General features: G+C 38.6%; 1 protein-coding gene across 4 annotated transcripts in view; it reads left to right on the top strand.

Annotated features, from left to right (window-relative positions):
- The window catches only part of SLC4A7 (solute carrier family 4 member 7), an 82,263-nt gene that overhangs the window by 43,956 nt on the left and 17,684 nt on the right, over positions 1-20,623 (top strand). For all 4 annotated transcript variants that reach the window (XM_081159554.1, XM_081159552.1, XM_081159553.1 and 1 more), the window contains 9 exons: positions 2,658-2,773; positions 4,726-4,883; positions 6,073-6,160; positions 6,880-7,026; positions 10,634-10,740; positions 12,517-12,691; positions 16,362-16,495; positions 17,731-17,976; positions 19,415-19,520. In XM_081159554.1, coding sequence (XP_081015680.1) covers positions 2,658-2,773; positions 4,726-4,883; positions 6,073-6,160; positions 6,880-7,026; positions 10,634-10,740; positions 12,517-12,691; positions 16,362-16,495; positions 17,731-17,976; positions 19,415-19,520 — 1,277 coding nt within the window. The remainder of the gene's footprint in view (positions 1-2,657; positions 2,774-4,725; positions 4,884-6,072; positions 6,161-6,879; positions 7,027-10,633; positions 10,741-12,516; positions 12,692-16,361; positions 16,496-17,730; positions 17,977-19,414; positions 19,521-20,623) is intronic.

Here is a 20,623-nt window from a genome sequence, read left to right as displayed (position 1 = left end):
TGCACTTCTAATTCTTCTAACACTTTGGTGAGGTTCGTGGTGTTATACCTGCTTCACAAATGCAGAAAACTAAGACTTAGAGATGTTAACATCATACCTTAAATGATCAGAGCGAGGACTTGAACTCAGATCAACCTATAACAAAATCTCTGTTCGTTTATCTCTCAGTAACACTGAATATTTCTTGTTTTACCAGCCTCTCTGTTGTTAATGATAAGGGACTACAGATTTTATTTAGGAAGGAAGTGACGTATGGGTCTCGATGGCTGGTTAGGCCATGTTGTTGAAGGATGCAAGGAGCGAGTAACTGAGAATCGAGGAACACAGGTTTTTCCTCCTATGCAGTAAGTATACCACGAGGTTTACCAGCCTTTCCAAAGAAAAGAAATTAGAATGGAAGGAAGAGAGGGGATTTCTAGAGGCAAGAAAAAGCTCGCAATTACTGTTTAAGAAGACAGCTGTAGAAGGTATGTAATTAAAGCAATAGGAGCGGCTGTCTTATTCCCTGTTTAATTGCCTTTGGTGATTAAAGCACCTGGAAACTCCAGTGTCCTTGAAGTCTGATGCTGTGTTCGAGGAGGAGGTAGGTGGCCTCCGCATAATTTTGGAGCGACTAGCGTCATAGGTACTTGTGTCATGGCTCACGCTTTGTGCATACCCATTGTGAAAAAGAAAGAGGTGTTTCCAATCAGTTGTTTCTATGGAGAATAATTAAATGCGGAAGAGGTGAACTCATTTCTAGGATTTGTGCCTGTCTTCTCACGCGGCGGTGTTGAGGCGGTGCGGTGCGCCCGAGGCTTTCTAACCCGCACACCTGGCTGCTTGGCGGGGGCCGCGGCCTCTTTCCCCCAGACTGGCGGAGAGGAGGCTGGCGGCAGCCAGCACAGCAGCAGCGTCCCGTGTGAATGCCCTGTCCTGAACCATGAGCATATAGGTCATAGAATAGATTTGCATTTTTTTGGTCACATCGCATAATAATGACGATAGTAGTAAGGTTGTGTTTGATCGGTTAATTCTTTGTACCAGAAATCCTTATATGCAAGTATTGGACCTGGTTTTTTAAAAAAGGGTAGGTAATAACCATTACCATTTTTTTGGTAGTAAATCAAAGATTATACCTTTTTTTTTTTTTTTTTTTGTCAGATCGGCAAATACCTTTTTTGGTGTGCTGCAGAATTTTAGTAATTAGTTTGCGTGTGTGCGCCGTGAGATGAAAAAAGTTGAAAATCACTGTTCTAACTCGAGGTTTCTCGGCCTTGGCACTGCTGACATTTTGGGCCGGGCCCTTTGCTGTAGGGGCTGTGCCGTCCCAGGTTAGCTAAGTGACTGCAGGTCACATCTCCTGGTTCCACATCATTTCTTCTTCCCGATCTTACTTGATCCTTACTTTCCCCCGTTTTCTCCTTACTCCACTCTTCTCTCCAAAATGTGTTTGCTGGGACTGTTCTAGGAAACTGTGCATATATATTCTTTGGTTACACTGCTCCAGAGTGAATGCTTTTTAGTAGTTACAAGGATATATGTATTGACGCTCTGTTGCACTTGCTGCAGTATTTACTGTAAGGTTTATAGGACGTAACCACAAACTGTGAGTTTCTGTGGGTCACTAGATTGCCGTGTGAGTGGTCAAGTCTGTCGTAATTCAGTCTAGTGCCTTTTCTCCTGTGATACTGAGTGTTCTGTGTTCTTGAACTAGAAGTCTTGGGTGTTTTGCAAAAGTGAAGTACACTTAATGGTAGAAATCTGTGATGTAGTTTAAAATTTTTGAGATCTGAACTTCTTGCAAAAGTCATAGTGGTAACAGTTGGTCACAGGTTACAGGGTGGTGTTAGGTTATTTTATTGTCGTGAAATGTTGCTGCTGTCACTTAAAATGAGTAAACTAACGCCGGGACATAAATCATTTGTAATCCAAACAAGCTAATCTTATAAGTTTGTCCAGATCTTAGAGGTTGTGTGAGTTACTTAATGTCATGTTACTTACAAAGTGGCAGAGATGGCTTATTTCAATACAGATCTGTTTAATTGCTCTTTGTATTTATATTATAAAAAACATCATATTATAAAGTCCTATTTTTTAGGACAGTGACAATAGGCAGCACATAAATGTTACCCAACAGAAATGAAAATTCTTGAGGAAACTATTATGATTGTGGAGTACTATGGTAAATTTAACCTACAATTAGTTGCTGTAACTCTTAAAATTTTCCTGAGTTACGCTTAGGATTTATCAGAAAATTTATGTTGTTGGTGCAAGCACGCTGAGTGTAGTTAGGCATCGTTAACTCCTGTAGTTCACACGTATGTTAGATGTGTTGGAGTGTAATCTCTAAGCATTGGCAGTGGTGATCAGACTCAGGTCTTCCCTCTTCTGTGGTTCTGCACCTACTCACTGTTTTTTTATTTTTGCAAAGGCCACCATTTTTGTAAATTCCAGTTGTATTATTTTAAATGTTAAAATGTATAGCTTTGTTATTGCTTAAAATGTGATTTTAGTCTTGCTGGTTTGGTACTAACACTTGGCACTTTTTTTTCCCTTTTTTTTTTACCTTGCACATTTGCTTTTAATAAATCATCACTTTCAGGAGATGAGCAGAGTTAGGTTGCAAAGTGAATTTTCTCCTTACTGATTTGGAATTTGTTTATTCTTGAATACAGGTATTTTAGCCTCTCCACAGTCTGCACCTGGAAACTTGGACACTAGTAAAAGTGGAGAGATTAAAGGTAATGGAGGTGGAGGCAGCAGAGAAAATAGCACTGTTGACTTCAGCAAGGTAATTCTGTCATTAACTACGCACTCTCCTAGTCATTCTTGTCGAGAAAATCGCTAGCAGTGAACCTTTATTGACATTTATTATAATTATTATTTAATCTGGTGCTTACAAACCGGCATGTGATCGGTTAATTTAAGGTCAGAAACTGTGAGAAAGGGAACCGTCTCAGAGCACTTGAATATAACTATATCTTACTAGTTTTAGATGGTCTGATGAGAGAATATGTGAATGATACAGTGCTTTCATCTGTGTACCTACCCACAGATACCATGAAACTTCAGTCCCTTTTGAACTGGAGATATATGTTCTGGAGCTACCAGCCCTAGAAAGATTAATTCTGGGAATGATGTTACAGCAGTAGTAGTGAGTTTTCTCAGCTGTAATGTGATCCCAGAATTACTGTCTTCCTGTGTTGGTACTTTCTGGAATGTCTCTGGGAAGCATATCGGCGCTTCCCCCATGGGTGGTAGGTAAAGGCATGGATTTAAAAACAACTCGCCTGTGATTTTTTTATTTTGGTGGATGAGTATTTAAGTGAAATGGGAAAAGAAAACTTATTTCGAAAAGCAGGCAGAAAACTCCCAAGTTCTAATGACAATCGAATTTAAAGAGTAGTTTGTGAGTCCTGCTTCTGCATAATTGATTCTGTGTGGCCATTTTAATTTAATGCCATTAATTTGCTACAGGGTGCTTTCAACACTTCAGTATTTTTGTATCCAATGTCAGACATTTAATTAAATGTGATTATTCCAAGTAAGATTTATTTCAGTTCAGCCTTTCATGATGCAAAACACAGATCCCCTTTCGTAGAAAAGGAGTTTAAATGACGATTTGCGCTATGGAACTTTGCTGCGTCTCGTGCTCTGCAGTTACAGAAAGCCTTGCGTATGGGGCATCGGCTGTGCAAACAGGCTGTTGTACTTTTGCTTCTGTACTGACTTGGTTATATTTTTACTGGTGCTCCTGGTATTTCAGATGAGTGAAAAGTGTTCAGGAACTAAAATGCAATTTATTCTTGGTCAGTGAGTAAATTAATAAAATTTACATTATAGATCTCCTCTAGACCTGGCAGATGCCGTTTATTTTTGTTCCTCTGTCACAGTTTTACTTTTTTTTTTACCTGGCCTATCCTTGTGTACCCCTCCTTGTCTCCTGTTGGACAGGAGTCTGCCTCCTGGCACTGTAGTTGTGGCACACTGGGTGTGGGACTCAAGAGGCCCGCTGTAAGTGCTGCTTTTATTTTTAATAGATAGCCCTGCAAGTGGTTGTTTAGTGACTTGTGTGAAACTGCTTATAAATCATGAAGCTCCCATGCTTTGATACTACTTTTGTAACCTTCCCTTTGTAATTATACACAGACAACCAAATTTGATTACACGGCACTACTGTGTATTTGTACCGGTTATGGCTATTTATTTTCATTTTAAATAAAAATAAAAACAGATTTTTTTCTACTTTGTGAAAATACTGGGGAAATGCCCAGAATTCTTTAACTTATAAAAAAGACAAAGGAACTAATTCATTTCTAAGATTAAGCAATAGATTATCATGAAATGAATATTTTTTAGCACTGTGTATAATTTCACGAGCCATTGTTAGTTTGTGAACTATACTTTTGTCCTTACTAGCTTTTAATGAATAGTGATGTATTCATTGAAAATTTTTTCTAGTTTCTATGTTTGATAATTTAGATCTCTGAAATAATAAAGATTACGACAGTTAAAACATTGGGAGTATTGTTTCATAGACGTATTTTTGCTTGCTTTTTTTGTATTTGTCTACTCCATCCTTTGCATTTGTGAGAATTTTGGCATTTATGCATTCTTTAAATCACCAGTTTTGATTAGCAAATACTAGTCTTAAAAGCATCTTTTCTTTCCTGTTTCTGTCTAAAAATAGTCTTATAAATACCATTCAATTTTTATTTTAAATTATTATTTATTTGTCAATAGGTTGATATGAATTTCATGAGGAAAATTCCTTCGGGAGCCGAGGCATCCAATGTCCTGGTGGGAGAAGTAGACTTTCTGGAAAGACCTATAATCGCGTTTGTGAGATTGGCTCCTGCTGTTCTCCTCTCGGGGCTGACTGAGGTCCCTGTTCCCACCAGGTAAAGAGTTAGTTCCAATGAATGTCCTCTCAGCATGTCCAAAATCTGTCTTTCTCCTCCTGAAGGAACATGTTCCTTTATGTAGTAAAAGATCATTTTAATTATTAATATTGCCATTGTACCAAAGGAATTTGACTATTAGGGGATAAATGATCTCTTTTTTAGTTTATAAATTTTTTAAAATTGACTTTAGAGAGAGGAAGGGGAAGAGAGATGGGGGAGGAGAGGGAGAGAGAGAGACATCGATGTGAGAGAGAAACACCAGCTTTCTGCACGTGCCCCGGCAGGATCGAACCCAAAACCTGGGTATGTGCCCTGGTCGGGAATGGAACCCACAACCTTTTAGTGCACGGGAGGACACTGCAACCAAACTGAGCCACACTGGCCGGGGAAGAATTATTTGCAACTTGACTGCAATGTGCACGCCTATTTTCAATACACTTTACCAAGGTGCTTCAATGGTGTAGCATTAAGATAAATGAGGAAAATAATTCCATTGATTCATATTTACAGTCTCATAAAGCAGGAAGATGAATACTTCCAACTTGGATAAGTGTAAACACTAATATTTTACTGTCCTGTTAGTTAAGGACATAATTAAGTCGGAAGTCCATCACTTTTTATTTAGTCACTCCAAATAAAAACAATCAGATAATGTGCGGTTTGATGGTCAATTTGGAGTTGTAGATAAAAATTCTTTTTCCTTCCAAAGCAATCATTCCCTTATTCACCTTATCGGGGTCTTTATCCAGATTCTGTTTTGAGGGATTGTGGATTTTTGTGTGTGTACTCTTGAGCTATTTTATTAGGCAAACCTTTTACATATTTCAATGGAACTGGTATTCAGCAAGGTACACTTTTTGTCAAACAGACCAGAGAACATTGTTTACTCAAATTCTAAGGACGTAGAGGTGGGGAGTTCTCACGGAAAACCCTAGATCATAGTTGCCGCCTGGCCCTGGGGAAGACGGGAAGCACTGGCATAGGGCGTTAGCTGAATGCCTCTGAGCCCGTGGTCCGCTGTGGTCCGGGTGGAGTTGCCTGGCCTTTTCCGTGGCTGGTGTGGGAGGGTGGTAAAGTGAGCCAAGTGTTTTGGCGTTTATGCTTCAGTTCTTTTTTTTAATGATTGCTGAGGTTCATGTGTGCATGTCGTTTATGTTTAAGTCTTTGTCTTTTAATGTTTCCTTAGGTTTTTGTTCCTGTTGCTGGGCCCGGCAGGCAAGGCGCCACAGTACCATGAAATTGGGAGATCCATAGCCACTCTCATGACGGATGAGGTAACTCAGCACCTTGGAACATATAAGACGCATTAAATGATAGCCCTCTCTCCTTTTCCAGCGAAGCTTAAAAAATTGTCCTCGCTGTTTGTATTATTTTATCTCACGTTCGCTCTGTTTTTTTAAATTGAATTTATTGGGGTGACATTGATTAATAAAATGACACAGGTTTCAGGCGTATCCCGTATTCACGCTCCAACTATTTTGCCTGTTTCGGGCATCAAGACGTTTCTTTCAGGATTAGTGGATAGTTTTTGGTGTTTTCTTTGTTTTCTACCCCGCACTTGAGATCAGTGATCACCTTCTAATTATGTATATAATTAAAATTGTTTGTCTATTTGTGATTATTGGCTTAGGATAAATGACATTAAAATACCATAGAAGTAGAAAGATGTGCTGCAGTATTTTGTTCAGCAATGAATTACTGAGTATTTTCCATGTAAAAATTTCTCTTTTTCAAGATTGTTTTGTCTTAACACATCACTGTTTCCTTTTGTTTGCTTGTTACTGTTAATTCATCTGACAATACTAATTGTGGGTTACTTTTTATGGTTGTTACCCAGGGTGGGGCAGAGACCTGCTTGGGATAAGAGGTTAGGTAATTATCTTTACTGTAGACTTAACTTACTACGGTATCTGAAGTGGATTTACGAGGCATAGAATTTTCTGTCAACTTTAACATTCTTTAACTCAGTCCTGCTGTTTTTTTTCCCCTTTAGATTTTTCACGATGTGGCTTATAAAGCAAAAGACAGAAATGACCTCTTATCTGGAATTGATGAATTTTTAGATCAAGTAACTGTCCTACCTCCAGGAGAGTGGGATCCTTCTATACGCATAGAGCCACCAAAAAGTGTTCCTTCTCAGGTAAGAATGCACTCAGTTCTTTGAGTTGTATTTAAAACATTTTTTGGAATAGTTTATGCATTTAAGAAAATGCAACACTCAGAGAAGTTGTTACCCCAGTGTGTCCCCGTTACGCTCTTACCCCCATACCCACCTTCTGTGGGCCACCGTTTTGTTGCTGGTTTTTTGTTTGCCCCCCTAGTCTTTATTCAGTACAAAGAAATAAGAACATGAAGTTTTCTTTCCTCTTCTTTTGATACCAGAGGTTAACATACTATACATGTACTGTTTTGCACCTTGCATTTTTTAACGTAACTATATTTCGGAGATCTGATCATACGAAATCCTAGAAACATTTTTTATTCCTTTCTCGCAGTTGTGCTGCATTCCATTTATTGAACATACCTTAAGTGCATCCTATTCCTGGGATCAGGTGGTTTTCTGTCCTTGGCCGTTACAAACCACATCATGGTATTCAGACGCGAGACTGGTCTTGTGCAGATAGAGCTGTAGGATAAATTCCCAGAAATAGGATCGCTGGCTCACATGAGAATTTATAATTTTAGCAGATAATTAGCAGAATGACTTCTTATCGGTGAACTGTTTTGGACCCCCCCCAGTGATGTGTGAAAGTGCCCATGTCCCTACAGCCTCATCAATGCAGGATTCTGTCAGACTATTTGTTAGTCTGATAGATATCTTTATCTTATTTTATCGGGTGTTCTAATGCGATTTTACTTTGTACTTTTGTGATTAGTGGGGTTGAATATCTCTGATTATATTTTTGTTCATCGCCTCCACCTTTTTATTAAACATTTAAATTGTCCATTGATCCCTTGGTATATTATGTGGAGTATGCATCCAACTTTATCTTTTTTCTAAATTGCTGTCTGGTTGTTCCAATTTATTAAAAAGTTGATAAATTACTCCCATTGATTGGTAATGTTGCCTTTTTCATTTACTAAATTTCCATTTGCATTCAGGTCTTTTTGTGGAGTTTCTTTACCATTGGTGTGTCTACTTATGGGTCAGTTCCACACTTGAATTTTTGAGGCTTTTTGTTGGTATATTTTAACATCTGGAAGATCTAGGTTTGTTCTTGACTCGTGTTACTCTTGTTTTTCTAAATTTCTTGGGCTATATTTGCATGTTTATTTTTTTATGTAAGCTTTAAAATCAGCTTCCTATTTACAGAAAAAAACCTAAATTTTAAAATAATTGTGATGGCAGTTACATTTCTAAATGAACTGAGAGAAAATTGACATCTTTATAACACTGAACCTGTTCAAGAACATGGTATATCTTTCCCTAGTTGGTTTCCTATTTCAAGTCAGTTTTTGTGTCCTTAAGGAATGTTACAAAGTTCTCCTTATCTACACTTTTCAAGCTTCTTGGTGAGTGTATTCATTAGTATTTTATCTTTATTGTTTCTATTGTAAATGAGCTCTCTGTTCTATTATATTGTGTGTTACTTTTATGTCTGTGAAGGCTATTTGTTACTGTATGTTTCTTATATTATTGTATATTTTTCTTGCTCCCCTTCTTAATTCTTCTATTGTACGTAGATTTTTCAATCATCTGCAGTATTTTAATCCCTCTTTTTAACAACTCTGATATTTTTCTGTTGTCTAATTGTTTTGACTAAAATCTCTAATAGTGTTAAGTAGTAATTCGCTTGATAATGGACTTTTCTTAATTAGTTTCTAAGTGTAGTCAGTGTCCCTACTGTTCCTCTCAATAAGTTACTGATGTTGGGAACAAAAATACACATTTTATCATGTTCGGAAAGTACCCTAATTTCTATTTCATTGAAAATTTTAATGTAAGTGGATGTTGAATTTTGTCAAAGGGCTTTTTAGCATCTGTGGAGATGATTGTATGCATTTTATTTATCAACTAGTATGGGAAATCATATTAATAGGTTTTTAAATCTGGAAACACTCTTGCATTGTTGGAAATAAACTGAGCTTGGGCTCTAATGTGTTGGCCATCTACATCTAGTACTTTAAGTTGTTTGCATCTCTTACGTAGATTGGTCTGTAGACTTTTGTGCAGTGTTTATGTTTTGGTACAATCATTACATTTGTTTTATAAAAACACATTTTAAGTTTTCCTTTTTCTGTGTTCTTAAAACTTTAAATTGCTTGGGATAATTTGGTTCTAAAAGTTGGAAGAGTTCCTTTGTAAAACTTTTGAGCTTGAATCTTTTGTTTTATGGGAGGCTTGAACAACTTGCCTGTTCTCTGGAAACTGGCTTGTGTGCGCTTTCTGTTGTTTTCTGGGTTCAGTTTTAGTAAATCATAGGAACAGTTTCCCTCTTTCCTGGTGTCAGTTTGGGGAAATTAGGTTATCCTTGTATGTTACCCATTTCATCAAGGTTTTAGATTTAGTTGTACAGTATAGTCCCTGCGTGTTTATATATGTATATCTTTCATGTATGTATAAAGTTTCCCTCAGTTTTTGAAGTTGCCTTGTCATATTTTTGTTGTGATTAGTTAACGGTTTATCATATTTCTCAAATAGAGCAGCTTTAAAAAACTGTTTTAAAAGTTTTTTTAAAAAAATTATTTTATTTTCTAACCCAATTTCTGCTTTTTAGCTGTTTTTCTTTTATTTCTTTCACTTTCCTTCAGGACACACACACACACACACACACACACACACACGTATATATATTTATTTTAACGTTTTCTGAGTTAGGCACTTAATTCATTTTTTTATTTTTTGGTTTTTCTTCATATAGTTATGTTTGTCTTCTAGGAATTCCATAATTTAGTTTTCTTTCTTCTTTGAGCTGAGATATAATTTAGTTTTTATTTTGCTATTTTCAAATGGCAATCTTATGATTATAGATAAGCCTTTATACTCTGTGAATACTGAACATGTAAACCAGGTGGTGTAAGTTGGTAGATCCTTTGAACCTGAGGACCTCCTGGGGTGACCCCCCTCCTCTCCTTCCCTCTCCCCTGCTTCTCCAGTCTCCTCTTCTTCCTTTTTTCTCTCTTGATCTTTTAGGCCCAGGTCACAAAAACCCACTCCTTTCTCTTCATGTGTCCGGGACAAGATTCTTTATCCTGAGAATAGTACTATTGAATGTGTAATAAAATTTAATGGGATATTGATTTTTTATATTTTTTTTTGGTGAAAATGAGTTTAATAAGCTCTCATGAAAAGCTCTCATGTTACTTATATCTTAAGGGAAGTATTTTAGTAAAAGAAAAATTGCATTTACCTTTTTCTTAATGTAAAGTGCATTTCCCGTAGTTAACATGAGTTGTATTTAAAAAATTCCGGTTGGAGCGATGCTTTATTGGATATTTATGTTCCTGTCACCGAACAGTCATTTGAAACGGTGTGTGTGAATGTGTTTCATAGTATGTTTGATATTAGAATATAAAATGGGCCGAGCCAAGTGTGAACTTAAAAATATTAATAGACAAATATTAGCTTCTCTTCTAAAGTAGAGCTTATTTAGAGTAGAGGTTGATGTTAGGAAGCATCTTTTTTCTAGGAGCTCTAGTTAGATACATAACAAGTAAGAGCTCTCATGCTCCCTCTAATTGAAGATGCCATCTCACCTTTCTTAAGGTAAAATTCTGAAAGTGTGTTTTTTTTGTGTGAAATGCAGGAAAAGAGAAAGATTCCTGTATTTCCCAATGGATCTGCCCCCAGCTCGGGTGAGACTCACAAAGAGGCTGCTCACCATGCGGGGCCTGAGCTCCAGCGGACTGGACGGTGGGTACCGATACGGATACCGTGTGGGTATCTTTAGAGACTAGGGGTTGATTTGATGAAAAAGGGATACACATTTTTTTTCTTGGCAAATATTTGAATGTAATCTTATACAGTATTTTTTTCATTATTTTTTTAAAAAAATGTGCCTTATTATATAGGTATGTGACGTTAAGGAAAATTAATATGCATTTAAAAATAAGTTTACTAGCGTATACTTGGGCTCTATATACCACACTTTAATCTAAAATGGAAGTATTATGCACCCTATGCTAAGAATGTATGCTAAGAAGGTTAATTTACATTAATTTACAAGAAGATTTTTTAAGGAAGTGTGGAGTCCTATTATAATTCTCCTTATGAATTTAGAGATTTATGGGAGCAGAGAGGAATGAAAACCAGTGTTTTTGGTGTGTTCATAGACTTAAAACTCTTAAAAGGGCATTATATCATAAGATAATGTGAAGTTAGACAAGTATTAATTAAAGCATGGTATTGATCCCTGGAAATGTAGTTAAAAATTGTTGGAATTCATTTTTGGAATGAAGAATAGAAATATGGCCAGGTGTAAACATTGTCTTAAAATATTTTGTAGAAGTAGAGAAATGTTATGGTATTTTTTATTAAGAAAAGCATGTGGGTGTTGGTATCTTTTTGTCCACTGGTGGTCTCTGGAAGTAAATATTGAATCTTGAATATTTGTTTAAACAACCAGGATGTCTTACACAGATACACCATTAGGCATAGTAATGACACACCTAAATGATATTATATAGAAGGAAAGTAACAGCTGGTGTACTAAATGTAAACTTTAGAGACGCTTGAACTCACAATTTTTTTGGAGTGTTTTCTACAGTAGGGGTTTGAACGATTATGTATTTTTGAGTCACAAAACCTTTTTGGATTATTGATTTGTCACAAATATTTATTGAGTACCTACTATGTCCCAGGCAGTGTTCTAGACAGTGGAGATAATGGCACTGAACAAGAAAAAGTCTCTGCCCCTCCCAGAGCTTGTATTTCAGTGGAATGCTTTCAAGGTAGCTGTATCTAAAAGTCTGATTAAAATACAGCATTGAAATCACACAGCTTTGATGTGCAAATACAGGTTTCTGAATTTACTACTTAAAAATTCTTAATAGTATGCACACTAGTTTTACTGCATATAAAGTAAATTACAGACACTGAAGTACTTTTTAGGTTTTTTTTTCCTGGACCAGAGATATTTATGCGATTAAAGTGCTAATTTAAAGAGTAATTAAAATTATTTAACTTACTACTGGGTGGGTCTAAGCACAGCATACTCTGTTTATATTAAAGGGTGTATTGGGGGCTTATGATTTATATTATAATTGCCTTCCTGGCACTTCTGACATTTGCCTTTAAGATTCATAATGTAGATAATAATTAATAGAATTGCTTATGCATATTTCCATAAATGAGTTGTTAGGTTTTATTTTTATTGTACATTTTCTTGCACAGTTGTGCCTGAAATTGCATTTACTCATATAAAATCATTTGCCTGCAGTCTTTTCAGTATGTAGCCCATAAAATACAGATGTTTATGTCTCTCTAACTTAATGAGATTGACCTTTCCTCTACCAGTGGGTTAGATTAAATGAGTGTGTCTTCTGTAATTTATACCATGATTTAAATAGGATATTAATTTTGGTTAACAAAACCCTAGACACCAGCAGTTTTGTGTAGCCCATAGTTTTAGTTTGCAATAGCTAGAATCCTCTAGTGTACAGTTTGACGAGTTTCATCTCACCTATTTAGGCTTTTTGGTGGTTTGATACTTGACATCAAAAGGAAAGCACCTTTTTTCTTGAGTGACTTCAAGGATGCATTAAGTCTGCAGTGCCTGGCCTCGATTCTTTTCCTATACTGTGCCTGTATGTCTCCTGTAATCACTTTTGGAGGGCTGCTTGGAGAAGCTACAGAAGGCAGAATAGTGAGTACAAAGATTGGTAGCGGCCAGGCTCTTAGCTCTTCGGAGGCAAGTGTCTGTGTGCATCTGTCCCGCTAGTCCACTCGGAGAGTCGCCGCAGCAGATTAACCTGCCCCAAAGCGGGCTTCCCCCAGGGGCAGTTGCTATGGACAGCATGGGGAAGCCATGTGAACAGGCGAAGATGCACAGTTGAGGTAAAAAAAAATAATAATAACAAAAAATTAAAAATTAAAAAAAATTCAGAAGACGAAAAGAAGAAAAGCCCCCGTTCCTCCCGGCTTGCTGGATGGATGGCTGCATAAGTGGAGTAAAGGGCCCGTGGTGTCTGTGTGGGGGAGCGGGGCCCGGTGGGGGGAGGCCTCTTGGCTGGTTGCGGGTGGGCGGGGGCGGAGGACCGATCCCTGGGGCTCCCGCACCCCCGGAGGCGCCGCGGGACTAGGCCGGGCCGCGGGAGTCATGCTAAGTCGCCAGGCCCGGGCCGCAGTGTCTGGGACCAGGGCACCGAACTGCGGACGAATCACGGAGTTCCGAGGCGGTGCTTCCTTTAATTTTGCTGGTAACCAGATTGGTGTGAAAATAGTCAAAACTTCTTATTGGAAAGTATAACTCAGCACTTCATCCATAATTTGACATGACTGTAATGAAAGTTTTTATGTTTTTGTTCTAGACTGAAATGAAAGTTTTTCTATGTTTTTTTCTTTCTTGTTTTTCTTGGTAATATTGTGTTATAGGGGCTGTGGGAGGCATAACTGAATAGTGCTTTGTAAAATCCTGAAGACAGTTTCTTGTTTATATACATGTTTGATGGCGTTTAAATGAGATGATTTGTAATTCTTAAGCATATTTCATTTAACTGTATTTACTCTTGGGAGAACATTTATTTATTTATTTATTTGTTACAAATAAAAGGTTAAAAAATAGCCAAAGCTTACATAGGGATAATTATTTAATTAAAGCATTTCATGAGCTGAACCAGGAGAGAAACCTGGTAACTGAAATTTCCTCTCAGCTCAGTTTGTTCTCGATTATTTAGAGTCTTTTTTTACCTTGCTCTGTAATCACTGTATTGAAGGTATATTTTTTTGTAAGTTGCTTCATGTGCTGGCGCGAGTTGTACATGTAAGTCCGCGGGTGCCCGTGGAATTGTGTCTCACCTGTTGCCGTCTCGGAAGTGCTGCCTTGCTCTTGGACTGTGACTGTCGCTCGCTGCCCGCCCATCTCATCCTGCCACCTAATGCCACGCGCGTGTGGTCGTGCCTTAGGCACCGAGGAATGTAGACAGGTGTGGCCCGAGCAGGCGCCTTCGGTCCTCAAGGCCCCTAACCCCTAACGGGAGGAAAGGGAGACCGGACCGCATAACACAGTTAGCGTGCTCGGGGCGCCGGGCCAGGCGCCGGTGGGGTGAAGGGGAGCTGTAGGCGCTGAAGGAATGGAAATAGAGAGCTGAGTGTGTGATGCAGGAAGATGGCCCGGGGGGGTGGGTGTGTGCAGATGCTTTTTTGGAACTTCAGGTCTAAATGGAGACCTTGGAGGTGGAGTGGCAGAGTTCGTAGTGGAGAGGAAGAGCTGAGCGTGGCAGGAATGGTTCGCACACACGTGGGGCTTGGAACAGAATAGGAGAGGTTAACCCGGGGGGTAACTTAGAGGGGGAGAGGAGAGGGGAGGAGTGGGCAGTTCCTCACTCGCCTTTATGGGGTGGGGTGGGGTGAGGGCCGGGAGACACAGGCACAGTCAGAGCCCTCAAAAGGAGAATCAGGACGAAGTAATTTTGCAGAAACCAAGCTGGAGGCTTTTGAGGAGGAAAGACGAGCGAGCAGGGAGTGTTGGGTGCCGTGCAGAGCAGAGGTTTACGGGGAAGAGAAGGGCAGGGCTTGGGATGGATAAAAGGGAAACTTCTGAATGTGGGGTGGGGGCGGCAGGTAGTGGGCTGTGATTTCTTTAGAGAAAGACCTGGGTTAGTTTGGGCATGAACATAGAGACAGTTGAAAAATTAGAAAGAAAATAGGTCTGGGTAAAAGGATCTAGTAAATGTGGCAGTAGGGGCTGGGATCGGTGAAAGGAAGGTCTTCATGGGGCCGTTCCTGCTTTTTCAATACGATGGTGGGGAGGGAAACCATAATTTTGTGCCTGCCTGCCTCCGTTAGCATTTCTTTATTCGCCATCTCTTTGCTTTTCATCTCAATATTTTGCTTTCTGTTTCTAGATACCATTTCATACGTAAATAGGCATATTCTGTTTTAACTAAGGATTTTATAATGGCTTAGCAGTGTCTTAGGACCACTGCATCTATGGGCGAGAAAAATGTATCTCATACAATTAGCAAATACATCGTTAATATGGACACTTTTAAATTTTGCCAAAAGTCAAGTTTGTATGTGAGTTTGATCCTATTTTTCTAGTAATAGTTAAATAATGCTTGCACTGCATACTATTATTTTGTGATTTTGATCTTGGAAGATGCTGGGTATTGCCGATGATGAGAATTGCTCCCGTTTATTGAGGGCGTTCTGTATGCCAGGTGCTAGGCTTGCTGGGTGTTTCACAAACACTGCCTCATGAGGTTCTCCTGGCTACCATCACCCCCATTTAAAAATGAGAGAGGTTGGGCTCAAAAAGTTTTAGGTGTGTCCATGGCTTAACACCTGGTAGGGACCAGTTTTACACTTCAGATCTGGTTCTCAAGCCCTGCTCTGTGCTGCCTCCCAGTTCCTGGGCTGTTGTTTCCCACCAGCTTCTCCTTGTCTTTACTTCCCAGCAGTGGGCTTTTCCTTCCTTGATAGTGCGCTCCGCTTGACCTTGATCTTTGTGAGTGGTAAACTCCTTCTCTTTCTGATCCCACCCCTCTGTCTAGTGGCTTAGCCTGCCTCCCCTAATCTAAAAACCTAAAGTTAGAATGTAGCGGGGGGGGCATAAAATTGGCTACTAGTTTTGATTTAAAATTTCTCTTGAGTCTTTTCATTCTCTCATTTTGTCTTCTGTTACCAAACACTAAAAATAATAAGATACTTCCTCATTTATGATTGCTGTCAGTATTATAAAGAGATTTTTTCATCTATTTTATTTGTGTTAAGCGTTTCATTTTTGATATCTGTTGGTTAAGCCTATCATATTAGATTAATTTCTTTAAAATGTGTGGAATGTTGCTCTTTAGAAATCAGTTTGAGAACAGTAGGATCATATGTTTATTTCTTATCTGTTTGAAGGAGTCTTTTTTCTCTAACAGGATGATATTGAGTATTTAATATGTTTTCCATTTTTAAAATGAACTATTTCAGACATACAAAAATATTCAAAATAATACATATATCTTTGTACTCACCACAGGCTGAAGAAATAAAACATCCGTAGATAGCATTGAAGCCTCTATGTCTATCTCCCATTTATTTCTCCCTCCTTACCTTTCACAGTATTGAGTTTTGAACGAATGTTGATTGCAAAAGGTCACTTTTAATAGGCAAAAATAAAGCAATTTTTCGTATGTATTTAAAAATGTATTTTTAACTTTTCTGTATTTAAAATTTAAATTTGAGACTCAAAGCTGTGTTTGCTTTTACATTTTTAACTACTTGATTTGTATTTTTTTATTTCCCAGATGTCTGTTACATGTGTTACTGTAGGCTAGAGATGTGTTTATGATGTATTGCTTTTATTCGTTTCTTTTTTCCTTGAACAGAGTGCAATAGAGTCTCTTTTCGGAGCATCGTTAACTGGGATTGCCTATTCGTTGTTTGCTGGGCAACCTCTTACAATATTGGGGAGTACAGGCCCAGTTTTAGTGTTTGAAAAAATTTTATTTAAATTCTGCAGGTACGTAATAGTTATCTACTTGTCCCATGTGTTTACATATGTGTATAATTATATGTTATATATATATTTTAACTTTAGGTAAAAGTACGTTATATGTTTAATAGCTGGAAAAGATCCGATCTCTCTCTCTCTCTATATATATTTTTAATATTTTTGTGTTACTGTGTGGTCAGCCCTCTTCTGGCCTCTGACATCGTCTCTGCCCCAGTCACCTTGAATAGAAAATTGATGGATTTGAGTACTGATAAGCAAATCACTTAAGGGGTTATTTGTGTTGGCAAATTTCAACTCAGTAAGAAAGAGTTAGTCTGAATTGTTTATCAGGTGGTGTATTGGCCTCATAAGAGCAGTTTGGGAAGGTGGGTCCTGAGGGCTTAAGCAGACTATCCATTGGGTCTGTTCCACAGAAGGAACTGGTGCAGTCAGAGGGAGATGCCGGTTTCCATTGGCAGAGTTGCTGAGAGTGTGGGAACCAGTGCAGGGTATGGTAGTTAGTAGACTTGGAATTCGATATGGCCAGTACTGTTCCTTTTGTGAGATGAATGCAACTGAATATTTTAGCCTGGAGCAACCTGATACTATTAAATATTTGCTTCCTCTGAGTCTTCTTCCTGAGTCTTTTCTTCGCTGCATAAACTGATTCTAATCCTGATCTGGCACACTCACTGTATAAACTGTTTAATAGAGAATGCAATCACCTGCAGTGTTTTAGACACTGTGGTAGTAATTTCTCAATGAAATGGAATTAAAAACTGAAGTTGCTTTCTCTAGAGAATACTGGTGGTAGAGGAGAGGGTGGTGGTGACAGGAGTGGCGGTGGGGCAGTGGTGTGATGACCATGTTGACACTAGAGCGTCCGGGTCTTCTGAGGGAGTCACATTAACTTATTCTATAGACTGCTTCTCTGTTATTTATCCCTCACAGCTGATTTCGGAAGTGAGGTCTTTGTTTTTGAAATGCTTATTGCCTACGCCTAACAGATTTTTCACTGTAAATCTTTTATGCAAGTAAACTATAACCATAAAGTCTGTTAATAAGAAGCTAGTCTTCATCTGAAGCAGAAAAACACATAGAGCTTCCTTCAGTTATTGTTCTGTTTTTCTGTAATTTACTGTCTCTTTAGGAATCTTATGTTGTTACACTGTTCTTACTGCTTGTTATGAAGATTTTAAGTATAAATACTACTCCATAATCGTGCATACGTTGACCGTGCTTGTGTTTTTCTTTTTGAACAGAGATTATCAGCTCTCCTATTTGTCCTTAAGAACCAGCATTGGCCTGTGGACTTCCTTCTTGTGCATCGCGTTGGTCGCCACCGATGCGAGCAGCCTCGTGTGTTACATTACTCGGTTCACGGAGGAGGCCTTCGCGGCCCTCATCTGCATCATATTCATCTACGAGGCTCTGGAGAAGCTCTTTCATTTGGGAGAAATATACGAGTTCAACATGCACAACCGTCTAGACGAGCTGACCAGCTACTCGTAAGTGCTTCTGTGTTCCTTCTAATACTGAAATGTATCTTTTTTGGCGGACATGCCTGGGCCTAAGAATGGATTTTTTTTTACACGATGTGACGCTCACCCTGTATCGAGCTGAAATGGCCCAGCTGGCCTTGTGAAGGTTGGCTTGCTTGTTACGGATGAGATGTTACCAGACTCAGTCGTTTTTATTCTGTAAATGTGATTCTGCATTTGGTTGACTTACTGGAAGAATGTGGTTACTAACGAATAAGAACACAACTTCCTTCCTCCTGCCCGCCTGAGGCCCAAATCCCTGTACTCGCGCGTCCCCCTGTCCTCCCCGCCTGCCCTTGCCTGCCTTGCCCATTCTCAGCTTTGATGGAGAGTAGGGAGGGCTGTGAAGATTCCTTTAGGACATGGGCCGGTTTGAAAATATTAGTGACACTTGGATGCTGAATCTACTTTGTGCTATTTTCTTTGCTCTTCAACTGTTTTAATTTTTTTTAGTGTTATTTTTTGTCTTCTTTCTTTTGCTTTTCCTTTGACCTTTACAGAGCATGGCTTTCCTACTAGTGCCAGCCAGTTGGGGCGATGCTTCCTTCTGGTTAACCGAGGCATTACATGTGTTCAGCTAGCGTTCTCTGAGCACTTGCTGTGAATGTTGCATAATTCACACCATAGTGTTCCTTAATTGTTCCTGAGTATGAAGAGACTGAGGCTCTTGGGGATTAAAACCTGCCTTGGGTCAAACAGCTAGTAAGCAATGGAGCCTGGATTGAGTCCAAAGTCCAGCCCCTTGCCTCTTCTGAAACAGCAGTGAATTTAGTTGGGATTGCTCCTATTTTCAGTTTTTAAATCCACATTAGGGATTTCTTTGCTTGTGTGTGTGTTTTCTAGCATGTGTTTTTTAGGTGGGTGAATTAGTTCTGGCTATGAACTGAAACTCTCTGATCTCCTAATGACTTTCTGAGTCTTGTCCTGATGAAAAACTATGTTGTTGTTATTTCTTTAAGAATGAATCTTACGATCAATAAAGGATGAGTAGGTAGGGCTTGTCAGAGTACAAGGAGTTCCTGGGAGGATAACTTTTGTTGGGAATCTGTGCATGTTGTGTGTGCGGATGGGGAGGCGGCAGTAGATGAGATTTAGTGGAGAGTAATCTTGCTAAACCTGGTAGTATCGTCTCAGATTTTTAAAAAAATTAGTACCCCTCCTAAAGAGATAAGTCTAGCTAGTTTCATCAAGTACACATCTCACTGCTATTTGTATTAGTTATGTTTTATTTATATAAGCCCAATCTCATTCTATTCTGTTTCTGATGTTTTCACTTTCCTAGTTCATTCTTTACAACATGGAAAAAATTAAGGAGTTAAAAGCTAACACTTTGTGTGATTGATTTAATAACATGTAAACATGAAATACAGGATCCTAAATATTTTACCATATTCTAATTTCTCAGATGTGTCTGTAGTGAACCTCCTAACCCCAGCAACGAAACTCTAAATGTGTGGGCGGAAAAGAATATAACAGCACAGGATATTTCCTGGGGGAACCTCACTGTTTCTGTGAGTATATGATACAATAAAGTATTTTGCAACTATTAACCTAGTTCTCTAGCTTTTTCTGAGTAGACCTACATTTTCTCCTTGATTGATGGATATAGTATGTTTTCAAAATATAGTAATAGTGTTATGTTGACAGAGTAGGGGTTACCACATTTTTATGTATCATGCACTAAAAAGTGTAGGCTGGACAAAATGGAGCTGGTACAGGAGAAAGAGATGGAATATATTTGACTTCCAAGATATAATTATTAAAAAGATGGGTATATATATATATATATATATATATATTTCTAATTCCACTTATATTTATAAATTCAAAGGAAGTATACATTAGGTCTAGGGTTGCACATACTAGAGTTGACAGTTACAACATCCCATATCCACTTCTTCTGCCTTCTGCTTATTGGTTCATCTGCTCTGTGAACAGCTTATTTAGAGACCATGAATGCTCTGCTAATGTCCTGAATGTCCAGCTGAACCTTGTTTGACTTGCAGAGGCCAGTCTGACTTAAGCGCTAAGGGAAGAGAAAGGAAAAAGGGCCAGAACCGTAGAACGAGCACCTCCTGTCCTGAACACTGTTACATATTCTTGTATTCTGTTGGGAAATGTTGTCCTACCCCTGGAATATTCATTTTGACATGTCCCAGGTTGGGGTTTAGGAAAAAGATGTACAGTGATACTAGCAGTATCAGTGAAAACCAAGATGCCCTGAGTCTCTCTGGTGCTTTTTATATCATGTAAGCAATTGTAGGTCAGTTTTGTCTCACTGAAGGTGACAGTGCTTAACTGTGTAATTGGAAAGCTATCAATCTGGAAATTTATCCCATTGATCATTTAAGTCTGTGCTGTCCAATATAGTAGTCATTAGCCACATGTGCCTATTTAAATTTAAATTAAATTAAACTAATTAAAAGTTCAGTTTCTCAGTTGCACCAGCCACGTATCAAGTGCTCAGTCACCTCACGTAACTACTGGCTGCTGTATTGGCCAGGCGGATACGTGATATTTCCACCATCATAGGAAATCCTATTGGACAGTGCTGATTTAAAGCATTATATATCAGTAATGAGCTTAGATTGATGCTTTGCTATTTCATATTAAA

The sequence above is a fragment of the Miniopterus schreibersii genome, assembly GCF_964146895.1.
Source record: "Miniopterus schreibersii genome assembly, chromosome: 15".
NCBI lineage: Eukaryota > Metazoa > Chordata > Mammalia > Chiroptera > Miniopteridae > Miniopterus > Miniopterus schreibersii.
Note: the sequence above shows the minus strand (reverse complement) of the source record. Positions and strands in the feature narration are given on the sequence as shown.